This window comes from Taudactylus pleione, unplaced genomic scaffold (assembly GCF_031769625.1).
Source record: "Taudactylus pleione unplaced genomic scaffold, aTauple2 ptg000155l, whole genome shotgun sequence".
Lineage (NCBI taxonomy): Eukaryota > Metazoa > Chordata > Amphibia > Anura > Myobatrachidae > Taudactylus > Taudactylus pleione.
The window spans coordinates 12,982,709-13,004,925 of NW_028284557.1; the positions used below are offsets into that span (position 1 = coordinate 12,982,709).

General features: G+C 39.8%; 1 protein-coding gene across 1 annotated transcript in view; it reads left to right on the plus strand.

The window, feature by feature from the left end:
* Nucleotides 1–22,217, plus strand: part of LOC148521827 (vasoactive intestinal polypeptide receptor 1-like) — a 233,734-nt gene that overhangs the window by 148,301 nt on the left and 63,216 nt on the right. The window contains exons 9-11 of the mRNA XM_088474760.1: nucleotides 12,229–12,295; nucleotides 13,957–14,048; nucleotides 19,368–19,497. Coding sequence (XP_088330886.1) covers nucleotides 12,229–12,295; nucleotides 13,957–14,048; nucleotides 19,368–19,497 — 289 coding nt within the window. The remainder of the gene's footprint in view (nucleotides 1–12,228; nucleotides 12,296–13,956; nucleotides 14,049–19,367; nucleotides 19,498–22,217) is intronic.

Below are 22,217 nucleotides of genomic sequence, written 5' to 3' on the forward strand. Positions count from 1 at the left end.
CAGAAATCCGGACCCACACATCTCTAGTTTAAAATGTCATATTACACTACAGAGAAACCTGATTTTCACAAATAAAGACAGATTTATGCCAACTGGGGAAGGGGACGCCTGCACATATATTTACAAATATTGAAATTTAAAAAAAATTGTGTCTGCTTTGTGGAACAAGTCAGATGCTCCAAGTCACTTGTGTACTAATAAGCTGTACAGTCCGGCATTAATGTACTACGATTTTTATCATATTCTGTAGTATCCATGGAGCCAAGCATCAGGTCGTAATCTAGTCTCAGCTCAACTAGATATGACAAGAGGAGGGTGTCACAGCTCTAGTTTTTTCAGATGCGGCTAACTGTGAATAGGTGCTGATACGACTTTTTAAAAATCTTAAATTATAATTAAGGGCCTGATTCAGAGGAGGACGCAGTTCATCTACAACTGTGATTTATTATGGATTCATAAGTGTAAAAATAGGCAGTTTAAGCATTCCTCTCGTGTTCTTCAGTGCAACGGTCTGAGCAAACACTATGATGCGCACTTTGCATATGCAAGCAATGCTCAAGCATGCTGGTGGATCCAATCTCTCAACCATCAATGCACCATAAGTCGCAGCATCAACTCCCCAACCAGAGCTTCCCTTCAAACCTTTTTAAAAAATGGAGACTGAGGCTGGAGTGCTGAAAAAGAGTACATAGCTGCATGCCCAAACACGCCATGACACTCCCATAACATGCCCTTGAATTCTCCTCTTTCTGTGATTACTTTAATTAACCTGCCAGGGATTGCAGATGCCATCTCAATTGATAGTGATGTCATACGCAACTGCATATGCCATCGGGAATCAATATGATTTACCGCCGGCCGCAAATCCCAACAGCAGAAGCCCGGCAGGGTTGACGATCCCGAACGTAAAAAGGTAGGTATTAACTAACCCTATTCTCTCCCCTAACCCTCCTTTAGGGGTGCCTAACCCTAACCTCCCCCCCAAGTGCCTAACCCTAACCCCCCTCTAAGTGCCTAAACCTAACCCCCCCTTCCCCGCAGCCTAATTCTAAGTCTCCCATAACCTCCCCTCGGGGGTGCCTAACCCTAACCCCCCTTCCCCTAGCCTAACCCTAAGTCCCCCCCGGGAGCCCCTAACCTAATACTCCTCCCCCCGTGGCTGTCCGCGCCCGGCTTACCTTCGATTGGTAAGCCGGGTGTCGGGATTTCAATGCCTGTCATTAGTGCCTTGCCGGGATTAGACAGTCGGGAAGCCGACGGTTGGGATTACGTCCGTCGGCTTCCCGACTGCTTCCCTGCCATCACACACCTTGGTTCTATCTGCTTCTTGGACTTTCTGTAAATGCACAGTAGCAAACCATCGCTCAACTGCGCAAACATCTGCACTGAGCCCACCCCTGAATCAGGCCCTAAGTTTCAGTGTGTCTCTGAATAAGCATTTGTACTGCTCACTGTATAGTGTGTGTCCGTGGGGTTCATATTTTCGGTTTGTTATTTTCCAAAGACCATTAGATGCCTACTTGTAATGAAGAGGAGGTCATCTAAGGGTTTGGTAAGCCTGTAATTTGTGTATTTTTTTTCTTTTATAAAATAAACCTTTAGTAATCTGTGGATTCAATTCTTCGCTATGTAAAAAATAGATTGTTGGTTTTCTAAAGTATTCCAAAGTGGGTTTTTTGTCGTTTTGACTTTAGTAAAACCCAAAATTGACCTTTAGTAAAAATACCCTCTCAACATCTGTAAATTGTGAGACGGAGCCGACGTGCACATACCTACTAACACATACAGTTCCACATATGCACAATTGAGTTGAGATTAACACCTTAAACTCTTGACCAAGTTCGTCAAACCATTCTCAAACAATCTGTGCAGTGTGGCAGGTCGCATTATCCTGTTTAAAGAGGCCACTAATTGCCAAGAAAGGATGTATCTGTTCAATTTAGTTAGGTGGTACATGACAGTACCAAAGGCTCACACTACCTCTTCCCAATTGTATTCTTCCCACAAAGCAGCCTGGTGCCACCTCTTTCCTTGGTACATTGCACACATGTACCTGTTTGCCCACATGAAATGGAAAATAAATTGAGATTAATTGGACCGGGTGACCTTTTTCCATTGGTCTAGTTCCAATATGTGTGTCACCATTGTAGGCACTGTCAGTGGTAGACAAGGGTTATCATGGGCTCTCTGACAGCCTGCTGGTAAGTAGTCCCATGCACAGCAGGGTTCTATGCACTGTGGGTCGTGACACATTACTCTCATCACCATCATTATAAGTTCCTGTGATTTGGTCCACATTATTCCTTCTATTGGGCTGTACCAGAAGAGATAGTCTTCTTTGACTTCTCACATTGATGAGTATTAGTTGTGCAAAACCCTACAGAAAAAAAGAAAATACAGGTGCACACTCTAGGTACTAAGAATACTGATAATCAGAAAAATTACAATAAACTCTAACAATTAACATGAAGTATAACTAAGTAAAGCCGAGTACACCGTAGACGATGTTTAGTGTGTAACGATCTCGTTAGTGATGGGACCCGGCAGGATGCCAGCACCGGCAAGTGCATACACACTTGTTGATGCCGTCAGTGACGAAGCAAGGTTGAGGGCCATGCTGCATTTGGCAGCATGGACCCCGCTGAAGATATCGCCATACAGGTTCGACGGACGATGTCACTGATGATGTATGGGAGCACGCATCACCAGTTACATAGGGGTAAATTTAGTAAAGGTCAATTTGGCATTTTCAGTGACTTTTTCATTCGATTTTGCATTTGAGTATTTACTAAAGCCTAAATCGAATGGTAATTCGCACCCCAAACCAAATTTCACCACAAACCGACTCTAGATTGAACATCGACAAAACATTGGTACTTTTACATTAAACAACACTGAGCAACCTTATTTACTGTGATTCAATTTCAAATCACACACAAAGTCGAGTAAAAAAATCGAATTACAAACCACCCAAATAATAGACTCACTCCATAGTGTCGATTTGAGTTTGGAAACCTCATTGCATTGTTTGTTTCCAAATTGGTCTCATTATAAGAGTGTACACAAGCATCTGCTGTACTGTGACAGTTCTTATAATGGCAAATCCTGGCTATGCGATGTTGGGAGCTTACCTGCGGTATGCCAATCACCACCTGACTCAGAGAACCCAAGAGCCTGAAGTAGAGGAACAACAGCAGCTTATTGAGATACCGCAGAGCCTACGCAGGCCTAGGTTTTTCCGTGGTCGGTTACATCTCATTCATTGTCTGCTGGCAAGGTTATACAGATGTTTCGCCTGACACGATCAAACATTATGATGCTTTATGACCTCGTCAAGACTCAGCTTGAGCCAGACACTGCACGGTCTTGTGCCATATCAGGCCTGCACAATGCTGTGTGCTCTGCATTTTTTTGCTACTGGCTACTTTCAGTCAGTGTCTGGGCGAGTTATTGGTATTTCACAGCCTACATTTAGTAGGCACCTTGGGCAAGTCATGGCTGCAATGACCCCCCTCTGTTCCACCTACATCTGTTTTCCTAGCCATGAAGTACAGTGGCATGAACTTAGGGTAGCCTTCTATAGTTTGGCTGCCATGCCTAATGTCCTTGGAGCTATAGATTGCACAAACATTGGGCTGAGACCACCCAGGAATACTGCACACCTGTACATAAATTGCCATCATATCTATTCTATGAATGTGCAGGTGGTCTGTGATGCAAACCTTAAAATCATGAGTGTTGTAACTGGCTATCCTGGTTCCTGTCATGATGCCTACATCCTCAGAATGTCATTCCTCTATGCCAAATTTAAGTATGGTGAAATGCCCGAGGGATGGTTGCTGGGTAAGTTGTTATGTTGTTTTGTTTACATTTAGACACTCTTCAAAACTGTGGGTTTTTTTTCAAATTTTTTTCTTTTAATTTTAATTTCAGGTGATTTAGGCTATCCCTGTACTTCATGGCTTCTGACTCCACTGTCGTATCCGCATACTCCTGCTAAGCATAAGTATAATGAGGCACATATATCCATTCGATCCGTGATAGAACGCACCTTTGGACTATTAAAAACTAGGTTCAGGTGTCTTAATAAATAGGGAGGCATTTTATTATATAATCCTGTTAAAGTGTCAGATATTGTGCTCTGCTGCTGCCTATTGCATAATTTGGCTTTAAATTAGCCACTACCCCCTGATTATACAATAGACAGTGAGCAAGCAGGTGTGTTGTTACCCTCGAATGACTCTGTGAGTTCATAAAATGAAAGGCAGATTAGGGCTTCCCTAATTGCAAGCTATTTCAGGTGTAAGTTTTTTTGGCTTAATTTTTAGCTAACGAAGCATAGCCTATAATCATTAATCATTAAATGTGTAAAAAAACACAAAACACACCGTGAAAATAAAGATTTATTACATACATACATACACAACCATTGGAAACTTTACGTTGAGAAGGGGACATGAATATCTGGGAGCAGGTGAGTATGTGTATGTATGTAATAAATCTTTATTTTCACGGTGTGTGTTTTTTTACATATTTCGTTACAGTTGAACTACAGGTACCAGTGGCCCCTTAATGCCCCGCATGCTGGTACTTGTGGTTCTCCAAGTACCAGCATGCGGGGGAGGCTTGCTGGGACCTGTAGTTCCATTGTAATGACAATGTGATTTAATCTGATTTTTACACACTACACCTACACTATCAACCCGCCACCCACCGCCCAGGGGTGGCGGGGATAGCACCAGGCTATCAGCCTCAGCCAGGGGTGCCCTGAAGAGGGGGACCCCTTTATTGGAGCTGACTAGCAGTCAGGGCTGATGCTGCAGCTGGGGGGCCCGGTGAAAGGGCTGTGGCATCAGTCCTCCACTAGAAAGGGTCTGGAGCTGGTTTTAAATATAGGGTGAACAAGGGTGCTGGTTCTTAAATTATGGTGGAACCCTGTTCATTTTGATCCCCATAATTTTAGGAACCAGGACTGGCTGGCAAGTCTGGGGCTGGTTATACTTTATGGGGGGGACCCTATGTCATTTTTTTTTAAATAAAAACACTTTATATTAGGTATACAGGCAGAAACATACACAAATCACACTGATCTGTGTATGTTTCAGCCAAACTCGCAGCTCAGGAGGTGAGTGTTTAAAACTTCTATTTCACAGTGAGTTTACTACAATCTCACACGAGACTGGAAACTCAAATCTTAGTAAATTTAAGAGTTGCATCTTTTTCATCTAAAGTACTGTGCGATGGTGAGTTTTTTTGAGTTTGCAAACTCACATGAGCTTTAACAGTGAAAAAAGAGAACTCAAAGGCCTGATTCAGAGCCGCTTGTAAGTGGCTGCTCGTTCGCTCCGAGCGATGTTTGCACAACTGCGCATGCATAAGGGTCGTAATGCGCATGCGCCAACCAGTCAGTGCGGTCGGAAATCGAGCGCTCGCAAAATAGCGAGTGCCTGCTAATTTGAGTGACAGAATGAGACATTTGTGGGTGGTAACAGGGGAAGGTGCTTGAAAACGGGGAGTGGTGATCCGAACGCAGGCGTGCCAAACGGTCAAACGGGCGTTTTAAGGGTGTGCATAATTAACAAAGCAGCGTCATCGACCACGTCACTTGATTGTCTCTTAGCCTGAACTGTTCGCATGATTGCGGTAGGAAAATCCTACCACAAGCACTGCAAGCAGTTCAGACGCCTTTCAATGTACTCGATTAATCTAATAAATAGCAGAGATGACGTATGATGCGAGCGGCCAGGGGGCGTCTTTACAAAATAACGAGCGCATGTTTCGTTCGCTCGCTCAGACATAGAGGCGTCAACAGACCGCAAAGAGCGAGCGCTCAATTTAAATAGCTGGCCCCTTTTTCTGAAGGAGCGAGCGCAAATATCGTCCGGCTCTGAATCAGGCCCACACTTCAAACTCACTCGAGTTTGTCTTTAGTAAATTTGCGAGATGAAAAAATGCCTAAACTCACTTGAGTTTGCAAACTCACACAAACTCGACCCTTAGTAAATTTACCCCATTGTGTTTATTTTTCTTATGGGGGTATCCACTTAGCGATATACAAACAAGAGCACGATTGCGACATTGCAATCGTGCTGTTGTTTGTATAGCTAGTGATGTGCCTAGACTGAACGTTCACTCGTTCAGTCCCGGCACATCCCTTATCCCCGCACATGCAGAACCTGACGAGATCGTTAGGTTGACCTGCATGTACGGGCGATGTTGGATGTTGGAAGCGACCTGCGGGCACGCGCATCGCGGGTCGCTTCCGTCCAAAACATGCCTGATGCATGCCCGATGCATGCACGATTTACAAGCGATTGCACGATAACAACATCGCTATCGTGCAATCGCTTGTTTAAATCGCTAAGTGGATACCCCCCATTAAGCTTGTAAACTATTTTTTTTTTTTTGTACGCTGAAAACCTTTAAACTTTCTAGATTTTTGATGGGCCAAATGTGAATGTATCTTGCAGACATGTGGTGGATACTGTTTGTTTTGCAAATTTGTAGCACACAAGACGTTGTAACATGAAACATTGTATCCACTTACTTTGTTTTTTGTTTCCGCCTAGGCGGAAAGAGTAAATACGTGATACTTTTTTGCCTACAATGCAACTTAATACACATGTTTCCGCCTAGGTGGAAAGACTAAATACGTGATACTTTTTTGCTTACACAGAAAGTAACAGCACAAATTTTGGCTATTTACTTTTGACCAACACACACAATACCATTTGTATACTAATCCAAACCAATATAATAAACTAATTCTTTAGTGTTAGTTTTAGGAAGAAAAAAGGAGCAACACATTTCTTTAAACTTTAATAAACAAACACAAACCAAACAACTTAATTACACAATAATAGGTTTCCCAAACAGAAATTAACACTTTGAAACATTTTTGATCAAAATCAAAACTGCATATATCTTTGATTCAGCATTTACTAATAAATTAAATGTCTCCAGGCCAAAAATATAGTCTTTATGCTCAAATATTGTACCCTGCCACAAAGCAAAAATGAACACACAAACAGTCATACAACCCCAAAACTAAACACATTTAGGGGCCCATTTATCAAAGTGCATTTCAGGTAAATTCCCCGAAAACACCTGTTTTCTGGGGTTTACCTCAAATACTTAGTATCCCCCGAATGTATAAAGGAGGGACCGCAGCAGGTATCTCCGATACCTGCTGCGATCCCTCCATTGCCGCCGGCAGCCGCCTCCCCCATAGGTTTCTATGGGTGATGCGTTGCTGCCAAATGTATCAATATCAGGAATGCGAAGCATTCCCGATATTGGCCCCAGCAGCTAACGCTATCTAAAGATAGCGTTAGCCGCTGTTTCCTATGGGCACTTACCGCATATCAGCCGGCGGAGGGATCTGCCAGATCCCTCCGCCGGCAATGGGCGCCGCTCATGTGCAGTCCTCGGGACTGCGCATGCGCAGAAGCCCCGACTGCCCTCCGGAGACATCGCAGGGACGGGCTCTTTTCGGAGCCCGTCTCCCTGCATGTCCCGGATAATACATCCGGCAGATAGGATCGCATTTTGCAATGCGATCAGGGGCGGTACTGCATGCCCTGATCGCATTGCAAAATGCGATCATTAATTAATGGGCCCCTTAACGCTTTATTTTAGGATTTTTCCCAGCTGGTGGAATATCCTCATTCCTGCCAGTTAACCCTTCTCTGGTTCTGCGGACTGATCGAGTTTCTGCAATTGTTTCTTGCCTTGTGTTTTTAGGTAATGCTGCTGGATGTGGAACGTACTGATTCTGCAAATCTAGCTAACATTCGGTCAGCTACTGTACTGATATTGTTACTTAAATCAACAATATAATTTGTGTGTGCCTGTTGTATGGTAGTAATATTACTAATTATGGTTTGTTGTGTGGCAAGAAAGCCACTCAATAATGCTTGTTGTTGTGTGATGTTTGTTTCATTTAGATTTTGAAGGGATGAGACCATAATGTGCATATTCAAATTAATATTCTGTAATGTACCATTAATATAGGTTAATGCATTCGTTACCTTGCGCATGAGCTTATTATTTACAGCATTTTGCCTCATTTGAGTGGACATACATTCAACTTGGGTTTGTTCAAATGCAGAAATGGCTGATAGGAAATCTCTGCCCATTTGGTTTTCCAGGGGTGGTGTTGGTTGCTCGGGTGGTGAGATTTGGGATTCAGCAAATGGTGTAGTGGGTGATATTGCCTGAAAATCAAGCGTAAACGTCGCCAAATTCAGATCTTCGCCACTTGCTTGAACCAGGGGCATTTTTGCAAAAGTGTTGGATCAAAATCTAGAGTAAATATAAAATAAATCAGCCACACACTGGTGAAAATGCAACATTAAACTGTTTTTTTTTTTACAAAAAAACACTGATTAACTAAAAGCCAAAACAAAATCTAATTGTTTTTTAAACATTTATAGGTTTAATGATCCATACCACAATCAAGGCCAGGATCCTCAGATGTTTCCAAAAGAGGTGTGGGACTTTGAACAACATCAGCTGGATCATTTTCAAGCAAACCATCAGTAGAGGCCAGCTGAGTCCATTCTGAAGATGGCCCTTAATTTATTTTGAAAACACTTTGTTACTTTAATTTCATTTAAACCCACTTGGCTACATTTTGGCAAATCAGCAATACTTGACAAAATCAAGTGTGGCCCATAAACTTAATTTGGACATTGTAAAAAGATTGAAGAACTTTTTCTGATGGAAATAAAAACATGACAAATAAACATTGATAAAGCAAAACAATGACAGACAATGTTTCATTAAGTAATAATAGTAATATAAAACATTGGTAATATCTTAACTTCAGAACAAAGGAGAGTTATGTGATTTGGTAATAGTAATTAAATGTTTGCAAACACAATTACCTGCCAATTCATCATCTAGTTGGGGATCTGGGGAATGTTCAGGTGCAGATTTCCTTTGTACTGCATTCAAACAGTAACAATACACAAATTACTGACACGTAACAAACAATTACACCTTTAACATTGTTTAAACCAAAAAACAGTAACAAAAACTAAATTAGAAAGATTTTCCGAAACAAAAATACACAAATACCAAAAGTAGGTGCAAAGCAAAAAAAACCAAAAAACATATGCAGTTACAAATATAGATACTCACCAGGCACATGCCAAAGTGGTGGTGCATCTGTGTCATGCACATTCACCCCTGCAACAATATCTATAGGGATTATGCTTTTAACTTTTCCTCATAGTCATTAAAGGAGATATCTTGAGGTGAGCCACCACCAGTGGCAATGGCACTATTTCTTTCATCTGCCATTTTTTTCTTTACCAAGCGCCGAATGTCTGAAAATCTTTTTAGACAATGTAATTTTGTGCGTTTGAAAGTACCAACTACATTAACTGCATCAACTGCAATTTGCCACATGACACGCTTCCGTGCAGCCGAAGTTTTTCTGGCACTCCTCCCTAATAATAAATGAGAATTTGGAAGCAAAGCATCCACTAATGCACAATTTTGTGCGTAACTAAAACGAATATTTCTCCCAGATCTCGTATTGCCAGGTTGCAAAACAGGCATATCATCTGACTCATGGCCACCAGCATCCTTTGTAAATGATTCTGCAATGACAGCATCACTTTCGGCTCCAGAAGGACCCCTCTCCAAATGCCCACTATCCTCCACTACCCTCTCTCTTTGCCTTCTTCACCCTGGATACATGAGGTACCTACATTTAGGATGTTCACAACCAGTATTTCTCTCAAACACCTCTCTGTGCTGTGTATCGTGAGTTTGGGTAACAAAACTCTACACATGCACCTCTTTTAAAGGATGTGTGCCATGGTCCATAATCAGTGATAATTAGCACAGCAAAGGATTGTTGGCTTTTGAGTGATTGTGAAATTTGAACAAGTGTTACAATTTCGATTTGAAGATCATTTGATGTGTGACTTGGGATGCGACTTGCAATTTCAAATGCAAAACCGAACAAAAAATCACTTTCACAAATCGACCTAAATCTAATTCGATTTGCAAATCGAACACAAAATCAAATAATAGTAAATCTGGCAAAATCACTGGTTTTGTAACATTTGATTTGTGTCGGTTTGAGAAGAGCTAAATCACTCTTCAAATCGACCTTCAAATCGACCTTTGATAAATTTACCCCCCAGTGCGTACACACTGGACGATTTAAAGAATTTGTCATAACAAATGGTCGTTATCGGCAAATTCCTTTAAAATGTTGTCTAGTGTGTACCCAGCTTAAGATACCACGTCAAGATGAAACTCATCAAGTGACACATTATACTGTATACTGTACTGACACATTATATAAATTATATACATTTATTCAGGTCTTACCTATAAGAGTGCCCATTCTAATTTGTATAGTACTTTTAATAGTGGTATATATATTTTGAACACTATTCATTACATATTTTTACACACAGATAATAGTGAGGCATTCTAATAGCTACATTGGTTTCTATACTTCACAGCTCTAAAATTTCTTAGGATATGCTTGAGCAAAGTCATGTAATTCATCACATGTAAACTGTTTCCAAACTTTGAACCCACCCCCCAATTGAGTAAACATGGTAAATGTTTATGCTGCATTTGGCCAAGGTCTTTTGTGTGTATCCTATTTTGAAGTGGTGTGGATAAAACAACCTGTAGCCAATCAGATTGACTCAATGTGCACTGAGTGTTTCAAGAAGTAAGTGTGGTGATATTGTAGGAACTCTACAAAATAAACCCACTAGTTGTGGTACTAACGTGTACAGTAAGAAATAATAAATAAGTACAAGAATAAAATGCCCTTATTGATTACACTATAACTTACAAAATATTGTGTTATTTAGAAAAATGTTCTCCTTAAAAAATATGCAAGATAAATTCATCAGAAGTTTATTTGGTGGGCATAATAGTGGCACAGTGGGTAGCATTTCTGGCTCACAACACTGGGGCCTTGTGTTTGATTCAGACTAGAAAAAATCATTAAGTGACATTCATGATGAAACGTTTGCATGTGGAGTTTACACTTTCTCCCTGTGTTTGTGTGTGTTGTTCCTGCACTTCTAAAACATGCCTGAAGGTTAATTGGCTGTTCACAATAATTTGCTCTGCAAGCTCCAATGGACCAGAAACTGATGTGAATAATTACATATTCTCTGTGCAGTGTTGCATAATATGATAGTGTTTTAAAAATAAATGATAATAATTCATAAATGATCAAAGATGTATTGTCGTTTTTTTTAAATGTTCCCAAAATAAAATGTTGCACTTTTACTGTAGCAGGTTTGACATAACATAGCCAAGGTTTTGACAGTTTCTCTTCACTGGAGCAAATTTAAGTTTTCAGAAAAGGTGAAAACTCACAGTAAAACAGGCAAAAAAAAAAATGTACAGTACAGTATAAATATATGAACATATGTCTGGCCACAGAGATATAAATCACCTCCAGACTTGAAAGGCTTAATATTACAATGCCATTTCTTGAGACCAAAAGTGCCGAACGGAATACTAAGGACAAAATAAATTATATAACTTTGGGCCTGATTCATTACCGATCGCAACTGCGATTAGGCACGCAATAGGCCAATTATTGCATACTGCGCATGCATCACAGTGCGTGTGAGCAAACCGGTCACTACAATCGGGACTGCAATCGCAGTGACTGCACAGACCCATCACAGAGTGATTGACAGGAAGTGCTGCTTGTGGGTGGTGACGGGGGGAGGGGTGGTTGGCTACACGCAGGCCTGCCAGTGCATTTGATTGCTGTTGCAGGGACGTGCATAAATTATCTACTGCGATGCCTTACGCAACTTGAGTACTCATAGCGTGCAATGAAGTTAACAATTTCTGAGTAGGGTCTGACCTTGTGCAAGTGTGTGTGAGGCTGCGATGGTACTCGACTGTACCAAAGGTTTCTTGCTAAACATTATGGATGTGTGTAAGGTAAAGTGGGCATCCTTATGTTGTGCTGCAGAAGCATAGCGATAGCAAAGGATTAGCATACTATCGCAGTTGAACTGCATGAGTAATCGCTATTGTATTCGCAGTTGCGATCGATAGTGAATCAGGCCCTTTGTCCCTTATACTTTCGTTTTATTCCTCTCATCTTTTATCCTATTTATACAGTCCTCTAGAATTGTATGTACAGCATGCACAAAATGCATCATTTTTTTATTGTACTTGTGATTAAATCCTAATTTATTACAAAATGCTTTCATTCAGATGCTGGGATGATTATGAAAACATTTACTGGTGGATAATCAAGACCCCAATCCTAGTTGCAATATTTGTAAGTATAGTTTATATTTTAGTTTAAAGATACCAACACATTTCTATGTATTATTATTTATTATTTTATATATTAGTGGTGTTCATAAATAAAAAATATACCTAATTTAGTCTTTGTTAAAAATAAGTGTTTAAAAGACACAGCCTTTCTTATACTGCATGTGGACCTTAACTAATTCCTCCCACACTCAGTATGTGGCGTACTGTATCATCTGCATCTTATGGATATAGAATCATGATGAAAATTACAGCAAACATGGATCTAGTGGAGCAGGCCATTACTCAATGCTGCGATGGTCTGCCAATACAGTCTTTAAGTTCTGCTGAAAGCAATTCCAGGCATTTGTAAAGTTGTATTTTATAAAATAGTGTATGAAGAACAAATATTCTGCAACACATAGTAACCAATCAAATTCTACCGTGGTTCATAATGAATGCTACATTAGTTTTCTGAAATCTGATTGGTAGTCTTTAATTACCAAACATCCAGATTCCGCTGAATAGTATTGGATAAAACCCCAGTTTGTGCCAAATCTATTATTGTTGTCCAATTTTGAGGACATCAAAAAACCTGAATTTCCACTGTTCTCTTGGTGCACCTAAGTCTCTTTATCCACAAAACTGTATTTTTATTTTTTTATATTATTTTATTTTTGCTGCCAGATCTCCAACAATACAAATTATGTCCAAGAGGCATCCTATTAATAACAATTGGTATGAGAGTTTGGACATTTCTAGCATACATGAAGCATCATATATATGAAATTGCAAATATGTAGCCCTGTAGATAAAATGTCATTTTGGCACCTAATGCACCCATGTTTATCTGATTTCATATACATATGGATTAGTACATTACTTGTTACATTAAGATCATGGTTAATGGGATTGATACTTTTCATTTTTTGATGGGAGAAGATGGGTACTTGGGAGCATTCAATGTTGAATGTGGTGTGTTGTTGTTGAGTAACATTCTGTTTGGGAAATTTACTAAAGGGCTGTTTGTGAAAAATACTATTTAAAACACTAGATTTACAAAAGGCAAATCCACGCTAATTGTCTTTATACAAACCGTCGTGAATTGCTGGCGGTTTGTGAAGCACCATAAAAAAAGGTGAATAGTTAATCCTTTGGTTTTGAGGTCAGTACTGCCGGCAATGTGTTGCAGATTAACCGTAGCCTAACTCGCTGTTTAGGAAATTTACCACTGTGTGACTGAAAAAAGATTTAGTTAGCAGGAGTAAGTAGTCTGCACCAATTTACAGAAACTAATCATGGCAAAAAATGAGGTATATAGGAAAAGCCAAACTTGTACCCTAAAGCACCATGGTAATGGAAAACAACTGAGGTAAAATATTGTAGGTAAAAGAATGTGGACAGCTAACATGAAACAAAATAATACAGAGGACTAACACATTTTATTTCTAATACATAAGATAGAGGTTTTAAAAGGGTGTAAGAAAGTGAAACACTGTATTGTAGGAGGGAAATGACTGAGGTTTACAGTTAAAGTTCGTATGTAACAATTATCTTGTATTAATTACTTGTATATACTATATGGTTTAATAAGAAAGTATCATATTTATTACACTCTGGCCTTATGTAGTATATGCCGTTTTGTATATGAACTAATACATACTCATCTCTTACATTATTTCTCAGCTAAATTTCATCATATTTCTAAATGTGATCAGAATTCTTATGCAGAAAATAAGATGTCCTGATATCAGTAAAAACTACAAACAACAATACCTGTAAGTAATACCTTTATTTTATTTCCTCAGTAATTATTTCTCTACAGATTGTAATTTCTCTACAGATTGATAGTTCTTAAGAGAATGCACACTTATTTACTCTATATTGTATTTGATTAAAGATAAATTTCAGGTTTTACTGACTGAAAGTTGGCCATGGTTAAACCAGGAAAATAACCTTCTTTCAATGTATTAATTAAAATAGCATGATAATAAAATGGATGTAGCTTGCCATGACAAGTACATGGAGCACACAGTATCTGAGCATTATATATATTATGTACAACTCCTACTCATCAAATAAATGCCTATTTTTTTCGCCCACAAATTCAACAACAGGTAACCCTAATTTATTATTATTATTAGTTTTATTTTTATTAACAGTTACTTATATAGCACAGAATTTTCCGCTGTGCTTTACAATTGGGAACAAACGGTAATAACTCAAGACTGGGAAATAAACAGACATAGAGGTAAGAGGGCCCTGCTCGCAAGCTTACAATCTGTAGAGAAATAGGCATTGATACACAAGAATAGGTACTATCTATTGCATAATGGTCCAGCCAGATTTCGGAGGTTCTTGGTGGGCTGTCTGACCCAGTCACACAAAGGATGTGAAAGTGAAAAAAGAGAAAATATGTAAAGTTATGTGTGGACTGTATAGACGGGATGTAATTTATTAGGCTAGCTTATGATAGTTATGTGGGTTGTTCTGGAATTTGATAAGCTTGTCTGAAGATATGAGTTTTCAGGGAATGCTTGAAGGTTTGGAGACTAGAGGAAAATCTTATTGTGCATCAGAGGGCATTCTACAGAGTGGGTGCAGTCAGAAAAAGTCCTGTTACTGTGAATGGGAGCAGGTGATGCATGAGGATGGGAGATGCAGATCTTGTGCAGAGCGGAGAGGTTGGGTTGGGATATATTATGAGATATGTGAAGAGCTGTATATTGGTATGGTTTAGTTAATAGCCTTATGTGTAAGCAAAAGTACTTTATACTGAATACTATAGAAAACAGGTAACCAACGGAGGAACTGACAGAACGGAGCAGCAGACAGAACGTTTGTCAAGGAAGATCAGCCTCTCAGCTGCATCCAAAATGGATTGTAGTGGTGAGAGTCTGTTTTGGGGAAGATCAGTAAGGAGACAATTGCAATAATCAATGCAAGAGATAATGAGTGCATGTATAAGAATTTTTGCAGTGTCTTGTGTAAGATATAGATATGGTCAATTTTGGATATGTTTTTTTATATGTATAACATGTTTTGGAGACATTGAATGTGGGGAAAATAGGGCAGTTCAGAATCAAGAATCAAGATTGACACCTATTATAATTTGCTTGGCAATGTCTTTCCATGCAGAAATACATTTTTCCTAATATTAATAATACATTTATAATTGGTTAATGCTTAATCTTCTAGCATGATGAAAGAGCAAATTGTGCTTCTCTGATAATTGGGTTTATCTGTGATTGTTTTGATGAATAGTAAGTTCAGAAATTAGGTCACATTGAATGTACACAATGTACATTAGCTATAAGCTCATACTCTTAATATGAAAGTTCTATTAAGGTAACTGAAACCAGAATTATTAGTTTATATGGAGTGACTTTTGATTTACTGTAGCAGAGAGCAGATTGGTATGTAATCTGGATTGGGTCCCTGTATACAATACTTTCAGTATTCAACAGAGTTCCCGTAAATCCCAAATATTCATTTTCTCTCTGCAATTTGTCTAAAGTTTGGCTCAAAATTTGCAAATTGTGGTATGTTCCTGAATGTAAAAAAGCTAAATATTTACTAAGAAAGCCACCTTTTCCTAGCATATTTCAGCCTGAAATTAAAGGGACATTTCTTTTAATAGCAAAACAAGCAGCAAAAAAACCCCTAAGGATGTTTTCACCTGACCGTAGCATTGTGATATCACAGTGCAAGTTCTATTTAATGTTAAAAGTAAAACTGACAGCATACTTTCCACTCCAAATTCTCAACCAGCCCTAACACTAGATAGGCTGGATTGGTGTCCCCTATAGCAGGCCTAAGGCTTGTTAACACAGAGCTGGTACATCTCAACATTTTTAAAGACTTTTTTTTTTCAAAGTGTTTTTTACAAATTTACTTTTAATTATACTGGGAACACTGGGTTGTCTCAATCTTGTTCACAGCCCTGTGACTGCAGCACACTATTTTTGGTATGAAGATACAATTTAATATAATATTTAATCATTATTAGACACCAAATATAATTGTTTACCCACTTTATGAAATTATTTGATTTTGTTTTTAGTTCACATTTATACTATTTTTACCATCATATCAACCTTATATTAATTCATAGTATATTTTTTTTATTAGTTTCATCACCACACACATACAGTAGCACTAATAATATGTTATTCTATTTACCAGTACCTGCATCATATCACACACATTTTGTTCATTTCCAGGATTTTAATAATATGTTTGATATGCTGATATGCTATTTTATTCCTGTTACCAGGGGCTTTTCTAGAGAGGAGGGGGCCCGTGTGCAGTCTAAGACATGGGCCCAGCAGCGCACTGAGCTGTGTGCGGCTAGTGCCGAAGTTATAGACTCTGGGCACTAGAGTGTGGCCAGAGTCTATAGTGAATGCACAGGTCACCAGGAAAATGGCCGCGGTGGCCATTTTCCCTGTACTGCGCAAGCGCAAACGATGGGAAAATGGCCGCTGCGGCCATTTTCCAGTTGTTTTACCACGCCGACGTGGGACTCCGGAGAGGTAAGTAATATTATGGATGCAGGGTGTCAGGTGCGGGGCCCCCCTGGACCCAGAGGCCCGTGTTCCCCGCACACCCTGCACCCATTATAGATACGCCCCTGCCTCTTACTGTTATCTATGCTAATCTTTTTTGAGTGACCTGTTTGGTAGTCTAAAACATCAATTAAACCACTTAGCCTATGAGGACTTATTCATCACTATATAACTTCCAGGAACCTGCTTGCCATGATCAACATTTGAAAAAGCCTTTGTGAAACTCATGTCAAGTGTTTGAAAGGGGATCACTATCTGACAGCCATCAGCCATCTGAGTAAGCCTAAGCTTACACAGAATGGCCATCGGAACTTCTCTTCCAGGGCCAGGAAATCTGCATCAGAAGACACAGAGCCTGGACTCAGCACTCCCAGAAAATGAGGGTGACATTCTACTATTTTCAGGAACACTACCGACGCCACCCGCTCCCTTCCCCCAAACAACTACAGCTTGTCAATCAGGCTGCAGCTTAGTGAGCACTGCTTGTGATGACATGGTACATGCGCAGAACAGGTTATGCACATGCATGTGCCCCCACCATTAGAGTTGTATGCAAAAACCATTGGGTTTGCATACAACTCTCAATCAGGCCTACTGTGTGGAATTCCCATGTAACAGAACCTGCTAGTTTCTGACCATTGCATCTCTGCTTGTGATTCCTACTGTTTACCTGTCTCCTTCTTTACGTACCATTGCTAAAAACATATGACAGGCACTAATAACTGTAGATAAGTAAAGTTCCTTGGTGCCTTCGTAAAGTAAAAGTATCGATCTCCCAGTGTCACAGGGCACTCAAGATAGATATTTTTCACCATGTAACAACATTTTACAATATCCAGGTATGGATAAGCATCTGTCTGTCTGTCTATCAATCTTGTTTTGAAACTCGAATTCCCAAATTCAACAATCAAGAAATCATGCAGATCACTTCACCCCCCCTGAAACATTGCTAAAATGTAGTGGTAGCCTCTTTTTTAACTCAAAGACTAACTATTTATATAGTATTTTTCTCCTGAAAAGTATTGGCACTTTTGACTGATTGTTGCCTCCTTGGATAGACAATATTTAACAAATTTGCACCTGCCAGAGAGGTTTTGCACAAACCGACCTTTTCGGTGAAATAGCTTCAGTCTCACGGCATCAATGCATTGCTGATGCAAAGCAATGAAGTTCCCATTTTTGTGCATATGTAAGCCATTATGTCCACACACGTGCATTAAACAATATGGACATTTTGGTCTACGCAGGAGCATGCTGGTAAGGATGTGCATGTCTACTAAAAAATATGGACTTTCTCGGTGTGAGCTAATCAAGACTGCACATGTGATGGAGGGAGATGAAAATGAAATAGTACTGTACAAGGAAAACCCTGCAGATAAGTATAATGCCACCTTGATATGGCATTTTATTTTTAAGAAACGTGTGCTGCCCTCATTGCGTTATATAGATAATCACAAGATTGCCTTAATAAACGATACAGCAGAAAAATTAATGATTTGTCTGCTGTTTACCATTTGATAAATGATAAGGGTGATATTCTAATTTCTCCAGTCAAAATAACGGAGAATAGGCTTAGGTTTGCTTCATTAACAGACACCAAGTATTGTCCTGAATTGACTTCTGTAAATCTTGTTCTGATTTCAAATCTTCACACCTGCTCCCCAACACCCACCCACTCCCAATCTGGTTGATTTTTGAGATGACATGCTGCTTTTTTAAAATTTATGCATGGATCTTTACCAGCGGCAGATTATATCTAGGGACTGCAGGGCTGCAACCCCTACCCCAGTAAAATCCACCACTCCCTTGTTAGCCCCCAGTCTCCCACTACGTGAATTAGGACAGGCAGTGCCAGACGGAGGTGTTTTTTCCCCCTGGGACTGCCATTAGCAGAGAAAGAGCTTCCAATGGGAAGCCTCTTCTGCTTTTATTATAACATCCTTATTCGGCTTCTAGGGGCTGCAGCCAATGCTGTTTCTCCTGTGTATGTGCAAGGCTTGATTCCATGGGGTTCTGTCCTATTCAATATTCAGTCATGCACCATGGATAGGGGCCAACACAAGGTCGCGGCGAGAGGCTGCAGTCTGAGAAGCCGCCCACAGTAGGAAGTTAGGAACCACCACTAATCTTTACTACAGATGAAGGCCGTATGTAACAGATACTTGCAGTCGTGTCTGCAATTATTGCACACCCATCCTCAACTCCATTCTGCCTCATAATCCATAAGGAGTCAGGGAAATGTAACTTAAACCAGCCATATGCATACACATTTTAGGTCCATATGCCAAGTATCAAAATGCTAATTTTAAGCAAAAATATATATTTATGTTTAACTCTAAATGAGGCACATTATCCTTACATTTGAAGAACTTATAATACATTTTCTGGAAAAAAATTGGTTAAAATGGTTCAACTAACAAATAGTATCAACAAACCTGTCTGTTAATACATTTATAGCAAACTAGATTACGTATACAATTTTAAGTTTAAAAAAAAAAAAAAGCTAAAATAAATGAATTTCTTTCTTAGGAGACTAGCAAAGTCCACTCTCCTCCTGATCCCTTTGTTTGGAATTCACTACGTTGTCTTTGCTTTGTTTCCTGAACATATCGGTGTCTGGGCCAGATTGTACTTTGAACTTGTTCTTGGATCAAACCAGGTAATTCACAACTTTTTGTTTACTTAGTGATGTCATATGATCAGGTAATATATAGAATATAATTAAAGAAATTATAATTGTGTGTTTTAAATGAAAACTAAAATTCACCTTTATATACTCACATTATCAGTGGAATATTGACTTTGAATTATGCATTAAAATAGTAAAATTTAGGATTAATAAAAACTGTAATTAACTATTTTTCAAAATTGTACAATGGATTGGAAAATCAAATTAGTCAAGTATTAGTACTGTATATGTTAAGTGAAACAACATAAATGAATTGAATATATAAAATAATGATTGCCACACAAAAAAGTTTTCTACCAAGGACTTAAACTTTTCAAGTCCAATGCTGCTGCGGTTACTTTAGCATCTTTTGCTGGCATCAGCCCTTCCCCATCTGTATAAGTTTGTACCTGAATGTGCAAGGACTGAAATGCCCACTCTGAGTCTTTTTAGACGCCACCATCTATGGTACCATTGAAACTAGCACCAGCCCCATGCAAGGTGTAGATTATCTGTCAGAGTATGGTCTCCAATAAGTCGCCTGAGTTCGCAACCAGTGCAGAGACACACCTGCGATACTCCCATAATACACCCATAAGTGCATCTCTGTACGTCTGAATAGCCACAGAGATGCCCTTCTGATCCACGGGAGGTTTTCGTCCTCCCTGAGTCACCGGCCAGGTACGCCTATTACATGTTCAATAAGTTTCACGGGAAGCAGTTGGGAAGCCGACAGACGGAATCCCGACTGCCGGCTTCCTGACTGTCTAATCCCGGCAAGGATTAAATGTCAGGCGTCGGAATCCCGACGCCTGTCATTTTACCTATGCCGGGAGCCGATGCCCGGCATCCCGATCAAAGGTAAGCCGTGGACAGCCGCGGGGGGGAGGGCTAGGTTAGGGGCTCCCGGGGGGAACTTAGGGTTATACACTCCCATGGGAGGTTTAGATTTAGGCTAGAGGAAGGGGGGGTTAGGGTTAGGCACCCTCGGGGACAGGTTAGAGTTAGGCACCCCCCTGGGAAACTTAGGTTTAGGCAGCGGGGAAGGGGGGTTAGGTTTAGGCACTTAGAGGGAGGATTAGGGTTAGGCACTGGGTGGGAGGTTAGAGTTTGGCACCCCTACGAGAGGGTTAGGGTCAGGGGGGGAAAGATTAGGGTTACCTACCTTAATCACTGTTCGGGATTTTCACCCATGTTGGGCTGCCGCTGTCAGGATTTGAACCATGTGGCCGGTGGTAAATCATACTGATCCCAATTTCACACACCATGCCACTCAATTGCTACTGTGCCTCAGTGTAATGCATGTGCCATACATGTTTTTAGGGATTTTTGTACATGCATAGTAGGTAACAATCACTCAACTCTGAGAACATCTGCATGCGACTCAGAATCAGGCCCTATATGTCTAACTCGGGGTCCATTATCATATCAGTTAGGACCAAATTCAATGTAGAGAATTTACTATTAAAAATTCTTTACAAAATGTATTAATAAAAAGGAAACCTTTTTACTTACATAAAATATAGTTTCATGTATAAACTAAGTACAGTACAACATGTTCCCAACATGACTTACCGAGTTTCCATGCACACATGAAATGGTGATTATTCCAATGTGTTGCATTGTTCCGATGCTCCTCCGCTCACTTGTACTGGCAGTAGGATTCATTTACTTACATTTCATTAAGTTAAAAAAATTCTGCTAAACCACAGAAAACATTAAAACACTTGCTGCCATAGTGTAAGAATATATACATATGTACATGCTAATAACTGTACTGTAACCAACATTTTGAGTAGTATATTAAAATAGGCAATTATAAATATATATTTTTCTGATATACTAGTCTCTGGAATCAACCACCTTATACAGTAACTTGTGCAGAAGCCTGCTCCCATCCTGTGCTATAGCATAATTGGAAATAAATAATTAAAATAATAGCCCACATACCCCATGTTTTCACACTAGCCACAATAATTTAAGAAAATGTCTGTACTTTCCACCATCCACGCAGTGGCTGTATGCTGTAGGGAACAAATTATTCTGTGTGCCTCATTTGCTGCCTACTAATATTGGAAAACACGTGCATGACTGGTCTGAGGTGCATGCCCACCATCTGTATGCTACACATGTGACTTGTTTATAGTTTGGGTATAGAGAGAATGACTAGGTGGAGCAATGGGTCATGCTAATTTTCATAGCATATAGTAAGGTGGATGATCCCAAGTGAGTGGTTAGCCACCAGGAAGCGCATCAATTTTGGCAACAATAAGCTCATGCCACCAATACCCTGGTCACTATTATTTGAACCCCACAAGTTTAAGGCAGCCCCATGATGTCATGGGGGTTTCTGACCTACTGGGAAAGTTCCCAATAAGTTTTTTGTCCAATCTGTCCCTACATCAGAATAAGTCTGCATCTTATTTTCAGTTAAGAAAGTTGGCAAAGATGTGACCTAGTCAATGCAGTAATTGCTCTTACTTTTGCTCCAAGGATAGGACTGGTGCAACTGTGTGCTGATGCGGATGACAGTTATGAAACCAAATGTGTGATAGGGGCGGTACAGTCACATAGATGCATACACGTCAGTGTATGGGCAAATATCCACATTTAGATCCATGCACAAAATCAATGTAATTGCGGATGACTTGTGCTCAACTTTGAACAGACTCCATAATAATCCACCTCATTAGGTTTTTGTTTGTACCATA